General features: G+C 40.5%; 1 protein-coding gene and 1 long non-coding RNA gene across 4 annotated transcripts in view; one reads left to right on the top strand and one right to left on the bottom strand.

The window, feature by feature from the left end:
* GABRB1 (gamma-aminobutyric acid type A receptor subunit beta1) overlaps positions 1 to 17,005 on the bottom strand; it is a 125,067-nt gene extending 108,062 nt beyond the window's left edge. For all 3 annotated transcript variants that reach the window (XM_057431064.1, XM_057431062.1, XM_057431063.1), the window contains exons 1-3: positions 16,896 to 17,005; positions 16,722 to 16,813; positions 16,569 to 16,636 (exon numbers count right to left, since the gene is read on the bottom strand). In XM_057431064.1, the coding sequence (XP_057287047.1) occupies positions 16,569 to 16,636; positions 16,722 to 16,813; positions 16,896 to 16,981 (246 nt within the window). In that variant the 5' untranslated portion in view covers positions 16,982 to 17,005. The remainder of the gene's footprint in view (positions 1 to 16,568; positions 16,637 to 16,721; positions 16,814 to 16,895) is intronic.
* Positions 4,038 to 15,913, top strand: LOC130610899 (uncharacterized). The gene is made up of 3 exons (XR_008975115.1): positions 4,038 to 5,273; positions 9,239 to 9,358; positions 15,300 to 15,913. It is a non-coding gene; the product is annotated as an uncharacterized LOC130610899 (long non-coding RNA).
* Positions 17,006 to 22,417: the final 5,412 nt, after the last annotated feature.

Genomic DNA, 22,417 nt, shown 5'->3' with positions numbered 1-22,417 from the left:
GGGAAGTGGAATGTAAAGTAATAAAGTGAATACAGGAGAAATAATGTACAAGTACAACGCCCTGACCAAGATATGGAAGGACTGCTCAGAAATGATCTGATTTTTGTTCCTGGAGTCTTTCAGACTAGTCTGACGTAAGCATAGAAAATACACAATACAGGGTAGGATTCTCCTCACTCAAGTGGATGAACTAGGTAAGGTAACCCAGACAGGTAACTCGTTCGCTCACTTCCCCCCCCTTTCTTTCCCTCCCCCTGCTCCCGGAGGGACGGAGAGGAGAATCGAAAAGAATGCAACTCCCACGGGTTGAGATAAGAACAGTTTAGTAACTAAGGTATAACACAAATCACTACTGCTACTACCAATGATAACAATGATAAAGGAAATAACAAGGGAAGAGAATACAACACCTCATCACCAGCCAACCGATAACTCGCCCCCCAAGCCCGACCAAGCTCCGACCGATACCTCCTCCAACCCTGAAGTCTCTCAGCCCTTCCGGCTAACTCCCAGTTACATCCTGGGCATGATGTGCTGTGGTATGGAATACCTCTTTGGTCAGTTTGGGTCAGGTGTCCTGTCTCTGCTTCCTCCCGGCTTCCCCTCCTCCCTGGCTGAGCATGAGGCTCACAAAGTCCTTGGCCAAACCAAAACATTGCTATCAGCTCTGTTCCCGAGCTGAAAGTCAAAACACAGCACTGCACCAGCTACCAAGAAGGAGAAAAATGACTGCTACTGCTGAACCCAGGACACATGCTAATTTCTATACTGTGCTCTTAACAAATGCAGCAGTTTTTCGCAGTGGATCTAAATATCTTGTCCTTGCTTAGGTCTTGTTACTCATGCAATATTTTTATACAGCTATAACACCAGTTTACCCAGTTATCCAGGGAATTACTGCCAAGTACATGGAAATTTCTAGTTGGCTCACACCAGCCATATTACTTTCTTTTGCCTTTGACGGGTCTTTACGGCAAAGGCATGGCCAAGAGAGGAGAAATTTTACCCTCCAAACCACACCATAACATTTTTAGGTGTCTCTAAATTATTTTGTGCAACTGGTCTGATAATGCTTGAAGCAAGAGGCTAAGGATTGCTGGGGGAAAAAGTGCTTCTTGTTTTGAATTTAAGGAGTAACAGCTTATAAATCAAGAACTAAAAAAAAAAAGAAAATCTTTATCAAGGTCTTCATACTGCCTGTCTTCCTAATCTTGGAGAAATATCCGCATAGACTATGTATGATAGCATTAATGGATAGAGAGAGTAGGATTCTTCAACCGAAGTATTCAGAGGATAGAGGGAAACTTCCCTCTGTGGTACCTTAAGCAACCTGCATTACCTCCCTGGTGAGCATCTGAAGATATATGCCACTAACATACTCAGCCTTCATTACAGCACATCAACACCATTGTTTTGGGATTGAAGTACTTGACCTGCTCATCTACCCAGGAACTAAAGCAGAGTATGGTCTTCTTGTGCCCTGCAGGGATGACTGACTTTAAAAGTGTTGCTCCCACCATAAAACATAACCAAGAGGCCAAAAGAGCTGAAACTCCAATGCAGAGTTGCTATGGACAATTATTTATTTTTTTTTAAAGAGCATATTGGGCTTGGCACTGACAGAGAACTCGGTGAAGTAGGTGTCCATTCCAGAAATGGGAATGGCCAGTCAGGGAAGACTTCTTCCACTTGATAAGCTGCACACTTTGCATGAAGGCTACAGGTTGTTATGGTGCACTAAAACTCTTCCACAAATACCTAAATTAAAAGGAAATTATCTTCCACAGAATTTTTTTCCACAGAAGGGAATTTCTGTTCATTTTAACTGCCTTGGTAAATACGTGAGACAAAGAATTTGTGTCAGTCTCTATCACTTCTTCCTCCCCAAGTACCATTTCTTGCAGAAGACAATACAGCCATGGAGGGATACAAGTGAAAATCTGCCCATCTCTTTAACAACTGGCAGAGCCAATCTGCTGCTGCATGTTGTTCTCATGTTCCAAAAACTGGGCAAATAATTATCTAAAATTTAATGAGATTAAATAGCCTGTTTACAGAATAGTCATGTATGTTGCTTACCTGTTCCATTACTCTCAAGAAATAGGCATTTAGTGTCACCAGAGAGTAAACAAAAAGTAAAAGTAAGTTTTGATTTTGACATGACTGATTCTTCTGACAAATGAATATCACTGTTATCTTCTGCTGTGAATTCATTCTGCAAACAATATGTTCTTAAATAGTGAAGTGAATGTGTAAGCTGAGTAAATAATGAATACATGAAATTTTCCCAAGCCAGCCCAGAACCATGCATGTTTTGAAAGCCAATGCTGACAAGAGTGTGCATGATGTTACAAGGTATTCAGAAACTTCCCTTTATTCTTAAAGTCACACTATGTTCATCTGGAAACCTACTGTACTGGGCAAAATCTACTGTGCTGACTCAAGTTAAATTCACAGTTGCCTCTTGATATATCACAGCATGTCATTCAGTAATCCCACTGAGGAAAATGTAATTACCATGCAACATCTTGTGCTGTCTTGGGATTTCTCACTAGATAAGCAAGAAATAAATTCCTGTCAGTACTGTAGGAATACTGTTGTAGAGATGTAGGAACAGACCAGCTGGGTCATAAGCCATGATGCTGTGTTGAAATTACTGGCCTCAGTGGATATATTCTTTTTTAGCTACAGGCTCTACGCCTTTTCTGTCCACCTGAGCATGCAGAAAATTGCCCACTGTCCAAATGAACAATCATTCAATGCAATTAATTCTCATAATATCCTGTCTGGTAGGAATCATAACACAGGAGGAACTGACGGCCAGAGGAATTGTCGTGTGTCTACAGTCATGCAGAAAAAGGAACAAATTTGTTTAAGGAACAGAAACTGATGCCTTGGCTCCACCTCAGATCTCTCCCCTGAGACTTGTTTTAATTTCTATAATGCAACAATACAGAACTGCCGCAGGAACTCATCTCCTGCTGAATACAGAGTGAAATCTAAGGTTTCTGTACCCATCTCCAAAACACTTTCTGAGCTTGCCCCAAGCCAGCTGAATCACTGCCTTTTCCTTTGGAATAGGGACTTCCCCTTGCAGGTTTGTTCTGCCACTACAATGAGTGTCATGATCGCTGTGAGGAAGAAGTGTTAACACCCACATATTTCCACAGTTCAGCATAAAATCCAAAGCTCCTATCATGGACCTATTCTGATTTCTTAATTTAAAGACAAATATACAAATAAAATCAAAGGCAGCTGAACACTCATACCTACAGAGCACAGAAGTGATTCATTCTCATATCCATTCTGATAATGTAGCTGTGGGTGTGAATAATCAAAAAGAAGATCCATAGGTAGCTGTTCACATTAATTTTGTTTCCACTGAGGCTGGCTCAATGTAGAATAAGGAAACTGAGATCTTAGATTACTGTCAGAAAGACTGATAACTTTTTATACTAACATTTAAATGTTAGGGTAGGATGGATGGATATAGTAGCAGGGAAATTGTAGAAAAGCTTGTAAGAAAAAACAAGTTGTCTGCAAGCCAAGACTGAAATAACAGAGAATGTATTCCTGAGAGGGTAACAGGCTTCTTGTTTTTTTTTTCACTTGCTCATTTTTATTTGTTTGCATTTTGCTACTGAAATCTCAAAAGCTTTAGCATAAAAATTCAGCATTTTGAAAAGATTTTCCTTGATGTCTCTGTTTGTTAAGAACAGTTCGGTTTGCTTTGATTTTATTAATGTTACAGGTAGCATTTTGCAAGAAAATGCAATTACTGCAGGAAAGAACAATCAGCCTGAGTAAGTCTGGTTTGATTCATTACTGATGCATTCTCAGTGATTTCAGTGGAACCTAACCAAAGGACAATGTGGGCTGAGCACTTCTATGCTCTGTGTACTCCAGAAGAGCCCTTTGAAGCCGATATTCAGTGGAAGAACAACTAATAAATGGGAACACCTTTTTCCCTATCTAGGTTTCAAATATGTTTTTCTTTTACAGAATTTCTATGATTCTGTGACTCAGGAGCACATGTATATAGCTAAGTATTAGCAGACTAAAGTATTTCAATCAAAGTGTATCGGTTCCAAATGGGGTTTGGTTTACTTTTGCCTAAAGTTTGTCCAGATTTGTATTCCAGAGTTCTTGAGTATTACAATGTATTATAGTGATCACTTCTGTAACTGAAAGGCATGCAAATATTGACTAACAAGTGGAATATTATGCATTGTAATCGGTATATTGAATTCATAATGTTTTAAGTACAGAGCTCCATACTTTTTAATCCCTTTCCCTCAATGTTGTGCTGAACTCTCCATCACTGTAATTATGTGGATGAGAAAAAAATCCACAACAAGTAAGGAATATAGATCTACCTGCTTTAGTTCAAGTTCCCTTCTAGCCCATCAAACATCTTTGGAAATACAGCAACCCTGAAACTTAGAAAAAATGTTGACTGCACTGTAAAAGGTTTTGTGTAGTCCTATAAAAACTAATCTAAACCACAGTATTCCTGCTTTAAATATGATGATAAGAATTAGCCATTTGTCATGACAGTAGCTTGACCTGATGGGCCCTGCAGAGTAGCAGTGAGATCAGCAGGGTCCCTGCTCAGCCAGCAGTCCTCTCCTGTGGAGTCAGGTGCTCACGTTGCTCCCTGGAACAACAGGTTGCTGTCAGCAGCTCCCCTTGCACCTGTTCTCTATGATCTGGAGCACCACTGTTGCCTGGATTTCTGAATACAAGCTGTGCAAAAGTCATTGAAACCATCAGGTCCTGCAATAAACTCATGTAACAAACTTGCCTGAATAATACATGTTTGAATCATCTGCAGATTAATATTTAATCTTCAAAAAAAGTGTATTTGTTTCCAATAAGATAGTAGCTTAACAGCTACCTTGACGCAGGAGAAGAGTAGGTATAAACAGGAGTGTTATTACCTCGAGAGAAAAAGTGACTTGTAAACCGATTTAAAAAACAAAAATAAGTCAATTTTCTCTTTCCTTTTGAGAAAGAAAAGCAACCTTTAAATTGGACAACTTAGTCAGCAGTGTTTCTGGATGATCCTTTGTTCTGTGTTACTCTTTGAGAGAAGCAAGCAGTTCAGGAGTTGACCTATAATTTTAATTGCTTCTGGCTTCTGCAGATGTGAAAAGTAAACACCTGACACTGAGGACACTACTGATGGCTCTGCTGCTCTTTGCCAGTGCTGCACTCACTCTTAATGATGAGATAAAGAATTAATATTAATACCCCATAATAAGTAATTTATGGTATATATTTAACGTCTCTTCTTTAACAAACTGGAGTGCTTACAAGTACTTTGAAGGCACTAAACTAAATTAAAAATCATGGTGTTTCATAGCGAGTGGTGTAATGATATTGTACCAGCGTCACACTGTAAAATGGCCAGAGACCAACAAGGATGGTATAGAATCACAGAATAGTTAGGGTTGGAAAGGACCTTAAGATCATCTAGTTTCAACCTCCGTCACAGGCAGAGGCACATCACACTAAACCATGTCACCCAAGGCTCTGTTCAACCCTACCTTGAACACCACCAGGGATGGAGCATTCACAACTTCCTTGGGCAACCCATTCCAGTGCCTCACCACCCTTACAGTAAAGAACTTCTTCGCTCTACCTAACCTGAACTTCCCCTGTTTAAGTTTGAACCCATTAACCCTTGCCCTACCACAACAGTCCCTAACGAAGAGTCCCTTCCCAGCATCCTTATAGGCCCCCTTCAGATACTGGAGGGCTGCTATGATTCAAAACATCCATGTTCAAGTGAGAGACTGAGGAGATCACATCCAGAGGATGACAGTGGATGGACTGATCATGGACCACATTTCCCTGTTTTGTCACTGGCAGTGGTATTTCCCTGGTGTTATCTAAAGTGCAGAACAGTTTAAACTGCATTTAGGATTATAAGTTTCTGGGAGGGGAACAGTGAAAGCTTTGCATTATGGTATATTTTTAGTATTGGCATGATAAAATGTCCATTGGATGAGATGCTCCAGAATGAGGTCTCACTCTAGAATTTTTAGCTTCCTATTTGAAACTGGCTCACTGAATTGATCCAGGTCAAGAACTTCCTCAAAGAGCAACTTTCTCTGTTACACCATGTCACATTGTTGAGAAGCGCCGGGATGATTTCTGTGAGTTATATGGTTACTACTTGATTATGTTTACCTTTATATTTTCTGAAATATGCTAGTCCTTCTAATTCTTTGCTCTGTGCTTACTCTGAGTTTCTACCAGGAGTAATTAAAAGAAAAGAATGGGATATCTGGAATATAAACGTTCCTCGAGATCTCAGAAATTCATATCCCCACTGTGCTTCTGGAAAACAAAATCATTTCCCTTGATAGTGGGGACTGAAAAGATCTACATTCAGGATTCATTTCCAATTGACAGCATAATGACACTGTATGTGCTCCCCATTAGTTTAGGAATCCATGGAGCACTGAACAAGCTGTGAAGTCTGCCATGGCAGATTTGATTCTCAACATGTTACTGAAGTTTTGCAGGTTATTTCCCCCCCCCAGTTGTTCCTGGCACAGTAGACTAAATAAACCCAGAATTTACAGGTGGCTGTTAATTCCACATTTTGTTTCCTTCACAAGAAACTAGTGACAAGGCTGCACTGCTTGTGAAATGCAGTATATGTATGAAGCCCCTGAACCACATCCATTTCTCTCCTTGACTAGTGTATTGTTTTGAGAAGTGAACAGTTTGCAAAAAAATTGGTTAAAAAAAGAATAAATCATCATGGAAGGTTGGGAGGGTATCGCCCCAGCCTCGGTTATTCTCTCATGCTGGAGAGTAATGGCACAGAAAATTATCAGGAAACAATGGCTTAAAACTGATGTAAACCGCAGAACTGGATGGCTTCTGCAGACTGATGAGTAAACTGTTGAACTGGTAAAGCTAATACGTAGTTAATGTTACTGGTGAGAAACTTCGTCCATGAGCATACTCATTGAAACCAACTGGACTATCAGCTTCTAGCCTGCCTGCATGGGACCAGAGCCCTCAGCACTTTGTGGGAATTAACACTGCCTAGAAGTTCCCAAAATACACAGGCCGGAACATATATACCTGCAGCTGACTGCTACTCATGTTACTTCAGATAAACTTAAGTCTTTTCAGGTTAAAAATATGCTGGGGAATAAATTTCACTCCTCTTTTAATATGATTAAGTTCCTGAATAATATTTAGACAGCATGTATCTGTTGCAACAGTTTTAACTTTGCTGTCTTTTGTTCTTTCTACAGGCAATTAAAAAAGACATGACTGAAATTCTTCCATCTCAGCCAAATGGATTGATGAATTTTAATGGAGAACATTTATTCCAACCTTTAATTAAGTTTGGCAGTCTAAAATCATTATTTTTTGCTTTGAAACTACGCACTCTATCATGAACACTTAAAGCTTTACAACTCAATCTCGCTACAGGGTGGATGTGTGTGTGATAATGCAGCTTTCTAGGAGCTGTCTTTGTGCATTTTAAATTACCTTTCCTTTGTTCATGACATAACACAAAACATTTAAGGATTTACCCCAGCAGAGGATGGAGCAAACCTCCTTGTGACACTGCTTCAGCTAAAAGCAGTGTTTTAATCTTAAGAGGTCATCATAAATGTTGATAGGCAAGTAATTTAATCTACTTTCTTCAGCCCACGTAAATCTTAATACAGAGCTACTGCTATAAGCTAAAAAATAAACAAAACTGCATTATCTGGTGTTATTAAGCTAAATTACGCAGTGAATGCTACTACAGATTTCCTTGTGAACATACTTGCAATAGTTTAGCCTTTGGGGTGGAAATTATTTCATTTTAATATGCTTTCTGGAGCACTGCCAGAGTTACAGGCAGTATTGGATATGAGGGAAGAGGAATTCTAGAAGAATGGTAGTGTGTACCTTGAGATCCTGAATTCTTTTTTTTTTTTACAAGAAGAAAAGAAATCTCAAAGAGCATTAAAGTACAAAATCTTTCTGGTAGCCACCCTGGACTCTTTCATCACCTGCTAGAAGCCCTTACAGTTGTTTTTTTCAGGCTTTACTGATGCTTTAAAATACAGCACACTTAGATGGATGGAAGATGAGACCCCAGAGAACTCTTCTAGGCAGCTGCTGTTTGGAATGCAGTGATCAGTAAAACACATCAGCTGGAAATACTTCTGAATGATGGCAATCTCTGGATTTGCTTTAACAGTTTCAGGTGTTGTCCCAGAGCACTTGGCATCCTGTCCACAGGAACAAGTCTTTCTGGTACTAGCTTTGGAGCTTGTTACTGTTCCTCCCCTGAGGCTGGGATCTTTTCCCACTACAGGGAGAACTGGTGGTGTGACTGTTGCATCTCTTTGTTGCACAGCTTCAACTCCTAGTCTGTACTGAACTGCAGTTGGTAAAGAATTTATAAACACAGCCTAGGGGAGTTAAGGAATACTTTTCAGGCTATAGAGTACAAAGTAAAGCTGATTAAAAAGCATAAAATCAAAAAGGACAGAAAAAAAAACCAAACAAAACAACCTAAGTTTTGCAGGCACTTGAAATATATCCCTTAAACCTCTTTATAAAGAAAAATGCTTAGTTCAGAAAATTCTGATATTCTCTCCTCTCCGGAATCAGAAGTAAAAAGGCAATACAATAGGAAAAAATGAAAAGAAAGCTTTTACTTAAGCCCTTCCCCTGTCACACACAAGAAAAGAAACATCTTTCATGTTCCTAGAAGAAATTAAAATTTACTTATAGATTTCAAAAGCAGTTAATTTGGGGGAAGGGGTCTTTTGTGTGAATAATTGACTTTTCCATTATTGAAGAATCATTTGAGACCCTTGAATGTTTCAAAAGGCTCGTGCCATTGAACCGTGGGGTTTGTGCACACTAGAAGACCAGAAGCTGCAAGTTTAAGGTGGCGACAGAGCAGCTGATGTTGTTCGATGCCGGTCCGCAAGAAGGCAGAGCTGGGGAAAACCTTGGATTTTCTCATCCACCTAACTGAAAAGCGTATCTCACTACAGGTATGCTCCTTATTTAAGTGAAACCCCAGACACCCCAAACTGGGTGCTAAAGCTTCCACTAAACAGGGGGAAGGTGTCACCCCTCCCATTTCATATGCACCACTGCTTACCACAGTGATACAATTAACTGTAGGTTTCAGGAACCAGAAATGGCTGGATAAGTGGTTTAGGGCATGATTAAGAGAACATGGTCTTTTCCTTTGCAGGTAGTCACTTACTCCAGTGGAACAGATTTTTGACAGTTCATCACAGTAATACCATCATATTTCAGACCTGCAGTTGTTTTGGATCCTTTTCTCGACTCCATGCTTAGGAGAAAGAAGAGGGTAAGCAGCAGCTTACAAAAAACCCCTACGTTAAAAATTAAAATGATTCTTAATTTTCTGTCCTTTGTCATCTCATGCTATTCTCAGAAAATATTTTAAACAAATTGGAAGTGTGACTACTTTATTTCTTGTCTTCAGAAATGTAAACTCTGCACAAGTTATATTATATGGCTGGACTACAGATGTGTCAGGATGGCCGGTGGTGTCAGGTGTAAAATCTGGGCTAAAAGGTAACGTACACAGGTCAAAATTGAGCTTATCAGCTCTTGAGACAAGCTGGAAATTGAGGGTAAGCCACCTCCAGTGGCTAGGAGAAATAATTGAGGGAATCAGCTTGCCCTTGTAGGAAACTGTGAGTTTAACATCAGATAAAAGAATGACACCTTTTTTATGAAGGGCACTCATATCTAGTTTGTTTAAACCTTGAAATCAGGGAAGTAGTGTGCCTGTCAGGCTAAAAGGAAGATCTTGGACTACAGCTTTTATCAACCCTGAAGCTAGTCTCAGTTTAGTTTAACTTTTGAAAAACCAAGATATATCCACTTTCTGGACCATATCAAACAACATTTAAGCTATTGCTTTATTCTTTTTGCGTACCTGTTAATTTTGTTGAAAAGCTGCTGATTTATGAAGTCAATGAGAAAAAAACCAAGAAAACATCCAGTAACAGCAATCCAATCATTTAACCTCAAGCTGCCTATTTATACATTCATTCCATGTTTCACTCTTTAATATAATTACTCCTGTTTGGAATAGACAATGATGAAATGAGCTGACCTTTATGTTTTACTGCTCGATTAATTTTTCTGTATTTGCTGGGAAAAAAAGTAAAATCAGTTGTTGAACATTCTTATTAATATTCAAGTACTTTTGCATGTCCTTCATGCTCTTCAGAAGAGTTGCCACGTAACAGAAAAGTACTCCTTTCTTCTGCACTACAGCTAAGCAAATTTTTATTAACAGTTACTGAGTTTTATGTCACTTTAAAAAATCAGTTTAATCTGCATGTATATCTTCAGGCAAATATATTTAGACAAAGGACCATTTATTGTCATTGTGACTACCCTGATCACTTCTATTGCCTCACTGGCTGAGCTGAAGCAGTTTTACTTTTTAGTTCTCCAGGAACCAGACCTAAGATTTAAAAAAATTGACTTGGCTGCTCTGATGCAAAGGGGTACAAGATGGGGTTCATAATGCTGACCTGGCTCCCTAGTGTAGATTGTTTCCTACATTGAGATTCACAACAGCCACCATGCTAAATTCTCAGCCAGGGAAAAAGAACAAAACAAATGCGAAACTCTATGTCTATAAACAGATCTTAAGCCTCCCTCAGCCTGCAGAAAGTGCCTTAAGGTAACCTGCACCCATACATGAAAGTCTATCATTCCTAAAATTGGAGTCCAATGTATGAGCACTGGCCTGCCAGGATTAACGGGCAAACTTTCAGTGCCTTGGTTCTAAGCCCTACTCAGCCTGAATGTTTAAACCCACAGATTTAACTTTTTGACTAGAAACCTACCAGTGCAGGATGCCACAGTCATCTGGGCTGGCATTAGCCCTAAAGTAAGGTGAAACCCTTCCATTCCTTTAGGCCCTGAAGGCATCTATATCCTTGCTTTGGATTTATAGGTAAATTTGAAAACATTTCTGTGTATTTATTCTGTCAAATTCACCTTGTGTGACTGTCTCAGAACTCTTGAGAGTAGGCACAGCAGACCATCAGTGAATGTTTATTAATGTTAAGGGGAGTTCTGCCTCCTGAATGTGTTAACTAATCATTGTTTTATAAAATAGAAAAATTTGGCTATGAAGTCAGACCAGGTTGCTCACAGCTTGATCCAGTCAGGTCTTGCAGACCACCAAGGATGGAGACTGTAGAGCCACCCTGGGCATTCTGCTTCTCTCCTGTACACAGAACCTAGATGTCATCTAGCAAGTCCTAAATAGAGATAACCAGTTACCTCAGCCTACTGGCTCTGCCCTGCTCATGCAGCTGTGGATGCAGATGATCTTCTTTATTACTGTTTATACAACTCAACAAAAAGTCTAATCCTCTGTCTCAACCTGCAGAGTGGTATTTGCTCAGGCAGAGGCTGCTTATACATTTGTCTTGGTTCTGATGTTCAGACTGTTTGGAATATATTCTGTTGATTTCAGTCATTTTTTAAAGGAAACTGAACAGTCAGATTGGTGATAAACAGTAAATACAGTAAACCTGTGCAGATCTGAAAAGAAGTAAAATACATCAACACTGTTATATACAAAATTATTCTGTAAAAATTCAAACAGACATAGCATGAAGTATCCCAGAAAGACACACTCTGAAAAACAATAAAATTCCTTCTAGAGATCATGTGGTGCGAAAACACAGGTTTGCTCTTAATTTTTCCACATTTGCAAACTGTTCACTACCCAAACTGAACAAAGAAAGATGCTCCAAACTAACTAATATAGTCAAGCCTTCAGACATGGAACTGTTTGTAAGCCTATAAAAAACTTCTACTATACCAGAAAACACATTTCTCTTAGATTCAATTTGTAATGTAAGCCAGTGTTTCAGCAGCAGGCCTGGGAGCAGCCCTAAAGCAAGAAAAAAGGAAAAAAGAGAAATACTATATTGCTTCCAGGGAAAGATAAACAGGTGTTGTAGAAAAAGGTCTCTGATAACATAGGCAGTGGAGCTTTAAGCACTGTGGGAGAAATTTCATTCTCCAAACCAATAATAATCTGCAGTCATGACAAAGTAAAGGATCAAACGTTACATGCAGGTCTACCCTGCGCTTCAAACACGACTTCATCATTCAGCATAAGCCATGGTGTCAAAGACGCACCAGAAGATAATGGCTGTCTCTATGTTCAATTTCTTACATATAATCATATGGGCTAGAAGGATTGAGACAGAATATGAGAGGGTGGTATCATGTAAAATGGATGAAAAAAAAAAAGACAATCTATGCAGCTGGTTTGTTTAATTATCTGTTTTCTCAAAAAGACACAGAAAGTAAGTGCCTTAAGCTAAACTAACTTTTTTTTCTGGTGCAAAAAGATGTAATCCAACAGGTTGGGATGTTGCCAGCATAAAAGAAACTACTTAAGGGAGAGATTTTGAGAAGCAGCTAGTGAGTTTTGAACAGTAGGCAACAGATGAGATCCTGCTTCTCTGCAAGATTTGTGACTTATTTGTGAGATCAGATAAATGTAAGAGCCTTGAGTAAAAGTGAATTGGGGTGCACAGAAACAGAAGAATTATATATTCTGTGTTTTCTTTACCCTCTTTTTTGCTGGGACACAAAGCTTTCAATGTGCTATCATATAAAACAAATCTTCATCAGTGTAATCAGTATGGTAGGTTAGGAACACTGTTCCCACTCTACAATAATGAGCTTTTTTTAAAAAAAAAAATTTGGTGTCTCTTTTAACTGCATTTTAAGTAGTTTTTTATCATGTACACTAGTTTTCAAAATTTTAGAACATGTGCAGCTATCTTTTGCCTAGTATGAAGGTTTGACCACCTGCTCAGGAGGAGCATTTTAGAGAAAATTATGTCACGTACTGCATGTGTATTTTCTTTGCAGAGTCCAGCTACTTCTTCACTGTTTCCTAGTAGATGCACCAATATGCTATTTGTGTGCTTTCCCTAAAGCTTCACAGTAGTTGCCATGAATCATGCTTTTTCATGAATCATGAATATTCTTTATTCTTTATTCTTGATGTACAAGCAGCACCTTCTGTTAACCATGTAAAGGTATTGGAGTAAACCAGATAATTCATGTCACAGCAGCTTAATAGTTGTAGCAGGTTGTTAATGAACTCTCTATATTCATGTAAATGTCTGATATACTTCTAAAGAAACCTGTCATGGATGAAAGGTAGCTGAACAACCATTAACTAAGACAAAGCAAAGGGTCATCTTGTACTTTTGGAAGTGAATGCTTGCTATCAGTGTAGTAAGAATGCAATTATCTCAAGGAAACAGATTAAAACTTATGGTATTCAGAAGAAAGTACAGTAAGAACCAGGCAACGGTCATTAGGGCTTTTATATTCTAATTCTCCTGCTTGTTTGATGTCTGACAAGCTCTTCAGCTTATTACCTGCAAAAAATCAATATATGACAATATATCTGATGCCAAATGGGAGAGTTACAATAATGAGAGCTTCAAATAATCCTTCTGTAAAAGCTGCTATAGCCACCCACTACAGTATTATTGAACTACCAGGCAGCTATAAAACAATACAGTTTAAACAGCTGGACAGATGAGGGCCAAGTACTCAGGAGAAATAACAGAAAGGCTGACTTCAAGGCTGTGCAAGTCTTGATTCATTTACCAGTAAAGTATTTCACAACATTTAACTATATTTGAAGAAGCCACTACAACTAGACAAGCTGCATGAGCAGTTATTACTGATGGTGTTCACAGAATTCACAATAGCTCTGTTGCCTATACTTCAACTGGATTTGGACATAGAGATCAGCCTGTTGACCTGGCAGACAGCCTACATTACAAATTCTCAGCTAATACACCAAAGAAGTACACCTTCATTGGCTAGGTGTATTATATATATGTGTGTGTGTGTATATAATTATTTTAATCTTTGCTCTTGTTTAAGCACTGAGATGGGAATAGAAAATTTAATCCTCCCTCTGGGTACCAGGATTTGGAATAGCTGCCTCTGTCATTCTGGAAATAAGGTTTCATGTGCCTGAGGAGAGCCAAGGGATGAGACAACTCCCTCCAATACTGCCGGGGTGAGACTGACTGAACAGAACTCTGGTGGAGTCCAACCAGACTCTCTTGCCAGGAGGAGCTCCCAGTATGAAGGTGTTGCTCTCTCTGCTCGTGTTACCAGTTCCTTCAAGCAGCAAAACTGCCCCATAGACAACAGAAGCTATAAACCAGCATCTTTTTGTAAACATTTCTGGCTCTGAAGCCACAGAATGGTAGTTCTTACTGAACAAAAAGTAATCTACAAGCCAATAGTTTAAAATGAAAGAAGAGAAGGTGAATGATTCACAGGTTGCTGTAACATTAAGCATTTCAAGGCTGTGATTCTCAGAAAAAAAAAAAAGCGAGAATAAAGCATTATTTTACTAGGTAGAAATTTTTTTCTAGATCAGATATCAGTCCCCTCATTTCTGCAAAGACAGATTGTGAATTCTGTGAACACCATCAGTAATAACTGCTCGTGCAGAAATGAGGGGACTGATATCTCATCTGCAAAGACAGATGAAATTATTGTTTGTTGTCCAAAAGACTGTGTAACAGTCTTTAGCAACACAATAAAGACCTTGCAACAAAAAACACTCTAGACATGGGTACATACAGCTAAGCATCTGCAATATGGGAAAGCTCCTTTCAGACTGATTCAGAATGGGGACTGTTTTTTCAATTGCCTGTTGAATAGGTGCTTTCTTCCACTGTGAGAGATATGACATTTTATGAAATGAAAACATTTTTTTGACCAGTCTTAGTCAAGCTGCCCCTTGCAAGTGGAGATTAGCCACATAATCCATCTAGCATGTAAATTCCCTTGATTAAAAACCATAAAGTTCAAATTACAGTTTCCAAAGGGCTGTGTAAGCACTGGAATGGAGGAGGGATTTGCATGCTGGATCCATCAAAGATTAGCAGAAATGCTGTGAGCTGGTGCAGTGGAGTTAATGCCCTGCAGTGACATTGCCATTGGAAAATGCCACACCCATTTTCCTCCAAATTAATAGTTTCAGGTGTTGAGACTTTACAAGTAAGTTCTGGACATTTCAGGGCAGGTATTTTTGCGATAGTGTTTCCTGTGTTTGGCTTTCCCAGGGTGTACCGCTTTGTAGAAGCAGCAATCCCATTACAGGGTGTCAGAAACTGGTTGGAGTTGGAAGAGGTTTGTTCTTCGACTGTTCTGACAAGGTCTAATGTTCTGTCTTCTCTGCCTCATATGCACAGTCTCTACCATGAGCCTCCCTGAAAGCACAATACAGTAACAAGAACTCCAGGAGCTGAAACTTAAAATATGTTGTTGTTGTGTGGTATTAACACTCTGCAGAGCCTGGTGTGATGCAGCAGTGTGACGAATCTCCTTGCCTCCCCATTCTGCCAAGCATATTCATAAGCAAATATACCAGTTACACACAAACAGGAACTGTGTGTATAGATAACAAACAGAAAAAAAAAATAAAGATGGGAACAATCTCTGATGAGATTGTTTTAATGACAACTAATATACCATGGAAAAAATCCCCACTGCAGGGTAAATTACTTTGTATGGGCAAATATCACTTATTTTTGAGTGAAATGAAGTGATCGGGATAGAAATGTAAGGTTTCTAGCTTCTTTTAACTAACTTTTAACTAAACAGGTGTTCCCCTATGGAAAGAAAGCATCTTAGATTTTCTTGAGACCAAACATAAGAGAAGAGAGTGAGAGCAAAACACCCATGGTACATTCTAATTCAAGATGATTTTGTAAATATTCAAATTTGTACCTGATTTTTTTTTGTTTTCTTCTGGGAAAAGGCTGTCAAACGAGGAAAGCACTATACAGATGTATTTTTGCCCATTAAGTTTGCATGTCTGTCAGCACTCCTTCCAGCAGCAGAACTGGCATCAAATGCAGCTGTTTCACACCTGTAGCTAGGAGACTTTTCTGATTTTGACAGCTGGATAGGCAACGTCCTCGTGGACTTAATCTGCAGTGCTGGGGTTTTTTCCTTCTACAAGAAAGAGTATTTTCTAGAAGCTTTTTCTTCTCTTTTTTTTTTTTTTTGCACCTTTTACTCAACACCACTAGTTTGCAAAATGTCTCTTTAAATCATTTAACAGGAAGAAAAGCACACCTGTCCATCAGCTCCTACAGCTCAAGAAACCAGCATTTCTGAAGACAGCTGTAGACTACACAAAGGGCAAACCACTGCTAGCAGCACCCAAACCTCAGACCTGCAGCAGGTACTTCGATCAGAAAGGCAGGGCGCACTTCTGGAGTGCCCATTCAGGCATGCAAACATTATCTCAACAATTCAACTAACTTTTCCTAGCAACCGCAATGTTCTTGGCTATGTCACGGTGCTCGCTGGCGCTCCGTGCTCGCTTCGCCTCTGCAGCCGGTCCCCTCGGGACCGCGCTGCCGGCGCGGCTGGGCGCACCCACGGGGGCGCTCACCGCAGGGCGGGGCGGCACTTCCGGCAGGCGGCGCTGTGGCTCGGCGGGCAGCACTTACCATGTTGACTTCGGAGACCACGTCGATGCTGGCGATCTCTATCCGCATGCCCACATCCACGGGCGGACCTGCGGGGGGGAGCGGGAAGCGGCGTTAGGCGGAGGGAAGCGCTCGGGGGTCTGGGTGGGGGTCCGGGCAGCGCGGGCGCCTCACCTCCGAAGTCGGGCCGGAGGCGGATGTCGTAGCCTTGAAGCAGCCTGTCCACCGTCTCCTTCACGTAGGACATGTTGCTGGGCCCGTCGGCGCTGCCGGAAGGAGCACAGGCAGGTGAGAGAGGCAGCCGGGCAAGCCCATGCCTACGCCCCTCAGCGGCCCGGCGGCACTCACCTGCGCGCCGCGCACGCCACAGCCAGTACCAGCGGCAGCAACAGGGCGCGCGAGCCTTCCCGCCGCGCCGCCATCGCGCACCCCATCCCGGCTCCGGCCGCGCCGCCGCCGCCTCACGGGGGAAGAGCCGCGGACTGCAACTTCGCGCCGAGCGGAGCAACAATTCCCTACTGCACACGCATGCGCGGAGCGGAGCGCACCTCTGCCCGCCGCGGACCGTGTGTGGTGACACCGGCGGGATCGGGCCCGACCGCAGCGGACAGCGAAGCTGAGGGGCTGGCTGGGCTGGCCGGGAGTCACCGGGGCAGCCACTGCCGCCAGGGCGCGAACTTAAGAGAGAATAATCGTTGAGGACACTTCTCTGTGAAAGTTCACACATGGGCTCTGATGTTAACGATAATGTGAAGGGGAGTTGGCAAAGTGGAAAGCGATTGCACGTTTTGATGCTTTGTCCAGCTCTGAAGGCTTAACGGCGCATCCCTCCATCCATCAACCATCCATTCATTAACATACCGACCTGAGCGCTGCTGCTTGAGCAGGTTTGTCGCTGCAGCAGTCCCACAAATACCTGCTGTGGCACATGCAGGAGACGGCAACAGATTTTTTTAGTCGGTGTTTCATAACAAAAGTGGTTGATCTTGCATTTAGAGGGGGGCATATTTATTTTAAAGACTAGGAATTGGTGCCCCAATATAGCTTGACCTCATGTTTCCCATGACTGACTCCTCTGAGCAGTATTAAACCCTGACTAGCTGGGGCCACTTGAGCAATTTATGACTTTGCTGGTGCTGCTCTGTTTTCCCAGCACAGTAGCTCAGCACAGGTAACATCTATCCTTTTCAAATTCAACGCATCTTATCTGTGTTATACACAGATGAGTGTGGTGACCTTGGTATATAAATTTGATGGTTTTGAGGCTCCTACAGTGTCATGCAGACTTCTGGGGGTGCTTTTGTGGTTTGATATTTGAAAAGTGCAGGAGAATTGCAATAGATAGTTTGTGACACAAATTCTAATGATGATTTTTATCATTTTAACAATGCATGTTTCTATGCAAATTTGTTCCTCTTGGAGAAGGAGCACACTCCTACAGGAGTCTTTCAACCTAGCAGCTACTTCCTGTAACCATGATAGTACAAGTTTATAAAAAGAATTATTTTATTGATGGTTTGTAGCAGTGTAATAAATATTTTCAGTTGGTTTGAGAACTTTTATAGTGAACAAATCTTTGATTTCTTCCTGTTTTAGTCCTTAGTTGGTGACAAATGTGATTTCCCAGCTCAACTAATGGTACTTCAGCATTGCTGTTTAGGAAGAGTTTTTAAAATTTGCTAATCATGATTAGCATATTTTAGTAGTCTTCAATTATAATGTGGTGCAGCACTTAAGAAAGCACAGCCATGATAAAGTTACCAGGCTCCTCTGAAGCATGGGGTTAGAATATTCCATGGGATAAGAGTCCCTTTTGGGTTTTAGTGGAGTGCAGCATTATATCATATAAGTAATTCTAATTTTGTCATAATCCATGTGAAATACAGATATGCCTGTGTGGAAGGGAGACTGCTGCCATGGCTTGCCAAAATCTGTCTTAAGGCATATTTGCAAGGGTTCATTCTATATGAATTCGTCATTCTCTGTACATTTCAGGGTAGCTTTAGTTTGGACTATGTATACTATGTATATTCTGGTCCCTGGTGCATTTCTGGAGCTTGTCATCTGATTGGAAGGGGCATGAGCTAAACCTGCCCTGCAGGTCTCCTCCTCTTCGGGATGCTTCAGCCCAACACATGTACTTACACAGAGGGTGAGGATGTTCTCCTCAGCAAACAGGTTCCTCTTAGAGCTCTACCAGCTGAGCTGTTCTGTCTTCTGCAGACCAGTGTCAAGCTTCCTCCACTGAGCATCCTAAAAATACGACTACTGAGCCATAACTGTTTCCCCAAAGTGGCACACTGTGGAAATCCAGCTCCATTTTGTTCAGCTTGAGCACTAGGGAGATCTGGGCTCTAACCTAGGGTCTTGAAACAGCAAGTATCCTGCTGTGTCAAGGCAATGCTGTAAAAGTCCCTCAGTAGCTGCAGCTAAGAGGTTTATATGGTACTGTAGTAATCCCACAAAGGAAGAGCTGCATGATATTACACTGCTACAGCAGGGGTGGTAAGGTTCCTTTTTGCTCCATTGGGTGGATGGTGGAAGCATGTCTGGGACCTGTCTTCTGTTGCTTCTAGGACTAAAAAAGATAACTTCCTACCAGCAGGTCTTCCACTTTCCCACGTGTTACCAACTAAAATGCTCAGTATTTTTATCTGAAGTTCAAGAACTTCAAGTTCTGCTTTCTTTGCAGAAGATCTGTTTATAGGAAAATATAGCATACTTTTCCAGGCCACCAGTGCAGAAGAATCTTGTCATAATTTTGATAAAAATACTCCTTGCGACACAATTCTTGCTTTGGCAGCTCTTTAACAACCCCTTTTACAAAGAACAAGTAATGTCCAAAATGAGTGACCATGGCAGAAGCAAACTTCCAAAGCCATGATATTACCACCATTGTGCATAAAGATTCTCTAAAAGTTTTACAGTTCGTGAAGACAACTGGTGGTGTGATTTACAAATGTGGTTCGAACTGCAGTTTCTTCAGAAGTCAATAAACTTGATTAAAAATACAGCAGTGTGTCTTTGCATCCACTCCAGTAGTGTTTGCTCACTCACTCAGGCTGAATGAAACCTGGTGGGTACCCAACATGACTTTTAGGCATGTTGGGACTTGCTGAGCACCCCAGAATTTAGGCACATAAGTAGATGAGCTGTTTTTTACTTTTGGGTGTCAGGCTGCTTTGTGCCTAAAAGCCTAGAAGGTTAATCTGGACACTTTTGCCACTAGTTTGCAGTATTTTTAAAGACAACCAGACATTGTGGTGGCTTCAGTTTTTCTCTTACTCTCTTTTCTTGTAGTTATTTTCTTATATATCTTATTCAGTAGTCTCTCTTCTTGAAAACATTGCTAATGATCATGCCAAATTCTTTTCCCACTCATTTCTATGCTGGGTTTAGTATTTATAGGGTCTATGAGATAGGCATATATCTTATTAATAGGATTATAAAAATATTTTTTTGGGGCTGTCTTAGGGAAGTCATACCTTTTGCGTTGGGAATATTTTCATCCTGATTAAACATATATAAGAACTAGTAAACTAAAACAATTGAAATCCACTGGTTCTAACATAGTAGACATGACTTCTTTTTTGCTTTTTTTTTTCATATTCTGAGGCATGTCAAATGCTTACTAGAAGCAAGACATATGATACAATCTCAAAGCATGATGCATGAAACCATCCTGGACCAGTTCCATATTAATTTTTCACCTTCATTATGCATAAACTTTCTGGAGGGAACCTTTTTTTCTTACACAAAGAAATGTTTCTAGTTTATTAAAGATCTTTTTCAGTGCTCATTTTCATTTGGAATCAGAAAGTGCACAGAGTACAAAAATAATGTCCTGCCCAGACAATACAGAATGATTAAAAAGAATGCAAGATCACTGAAAAAAAAAAAAAAATAAAGGGGGGAAATTATTCCTGTTTTCCATTGGATAGGCTCTGTAGGAAGGAAGGCAACAAATTTTAATGAAGCTAAGGGGAAAAATGCAAAAGTGGTGACTGCAAACTTTCTCTAGTGATACTTTGTGCTTTCTTAAATGTAGAGTGGGGGAAGGTATGTCTTTGTGATTATGCTCAGAGAAGGAGAGCTGTGTGCCTCACACTGTGCATTTTGTATGTGGAGGGGATGACTGATGTTATTTGTATTACTGGCTGCTTTGAGTAATTTGAAATAGGGACTTGCAGACCCAGGATACTCCTAAGTGTCCAACTGTAATTGCAGTTTTCCAATCACTGGGGAGAGCTACTGTGGGAGCATGTACCCCAGCCACAGGCCAGGAGCAGGACTGGTGTTAAGTGTGAAAGCAGCATCATTAATTAGTGAAATTCCATTACAATGTAACAGTGTGCACAGAAAATAGAACAGGAAACCAGGCTGGGGATCTTTGGGTTCCATCTTGTGAGGTATCTGGACCTCACTGGTTTCTTGGCTGTGTGAGCTTTTATGCTGCATACACCCCAGGAAATATAAAAACGGAGAATTAAGATGGGTATATATTTTTTCTTACTTGGCAATGAGCAAGTGACAATTTGCAATAACTGTACTGATAAGATATATTTGAAATTTTAGATCAAATTTTCAAATTTTTTAAAATTAAAATAAATGATTTGGGTTTGAAAGCTATGAAATGAAACCTAGGAACTGTGAAATGACTACCTGTGCAGGTAAAAAACAAACCCTGTTAATATTTATACTTAGAGAAAAGAGGCAGGTAAAGAAACAGGTAGCATGTTTCATCTGCTTAGTGATGATGCTATTGTCATTTTACATCTACAATAGTCCCTTGACTCAGATACAGCTTGTGAGCAGTCTTCCTCGATAGCAGAAAATGGCAAGTTGGAGATACTTATAGTGTGCTTATGGGATTTCAGCACAGTGGGCAAGCTGCAAAAGCGATGGGGAGAGTTGTGAAGTGACAGACTGAATGTGTGCTTTATCCTGGGATCTGTAGGCAGCATGATGCTGTCCCACACTCAGATCACCTTATCCACCCAGCCCTTTTGCTTTCCATCAGGTTTCTCAATAAGCCTCAACACCCTCACCCTTCCTGCAGGAAATAAAAAAGGTACACTTCAAAACTCATGCCCTTGTGCCCCATTTTTATCCCTCTTTTTTATGCTGTCAATTAAGATCTTAGTGCAGCTTCTAATTTCTTTCAAGAGCCTGTAAAACACTTAGAATGGTGCGTTTAAAGAATTAACTGTAAATATCAAAACTGTGAGTTCAAGTTATGACCTTTAATAATCAAAGTGAGAAGAGAATATATAAGAGCTATAGGATTCATTATATCCTATAATATCTGCAGCCAGAATAATTTAGTGAGTCTGTAATCATGTCAGATAAACATCTGTAACACACATTTGAAATCCCTTTTTGTATCTCCCAGCCTTGTGTCTACACCACAGTAGATTTTCTTTGCCCCCTCCTCATGGCCTGTGGGAAGCAACTCTGCTGATCTTCTGAATTCTTCAACCCAGGTTTGGGAGTCTCAGAAGCTTCTTCTCCCTCTGATGCTAGGTCAGGAGGTTAAAGATTAAGGTCTTTGTGCCAAATTGTCAAAAAGACAGTCCTGGCTTTAGGGAACAAACCATCCAGGATAAGTTAGGAAGACATGCAACAAGTGTTGGGATAGACATGAAGAAAGTGAAGGCAGCATTTAGTTTGCATGGATTTATATAGTACACATATTAACTACAAGGATTCTGTAGTCTTACATGTTGCTGAAAAAATGAAGGCAGTTGTAGACCGCACTGCAGAGGCTACTTTTAAGGAGATATTTAAAGAACAGAGACATGAAGTGTGATATTGTTATGATTCCCATTAAAAGATATTTCAGGTATTTCCTTTTATATAGTTCCTAACAA

This window comes from Pezoporus wallicus, unplaced genomic scaffold (genome assembly GCF_028554395.1).
Source record: "Pezoporus wallicus isolate ANWC-B61680 ecotype Strahan unplaced genomic scaffold, APGP_CSIRO_Pwel_v1 contig_7684, whole genome shotgun sequence".
NCBI classification, from domain to species: domain Eukaryota; kingdom Metazoa; phylum Chordata; class Aves; order Psittaciformes; family Psittacidae; genus Pezoporus; species Pezoporus wallicus.
The sequence above is the reverse complement of the archived record's forward strand: the minus strand, read 5'-3'. Positions and strand labels throughout refer to the sequence as shown.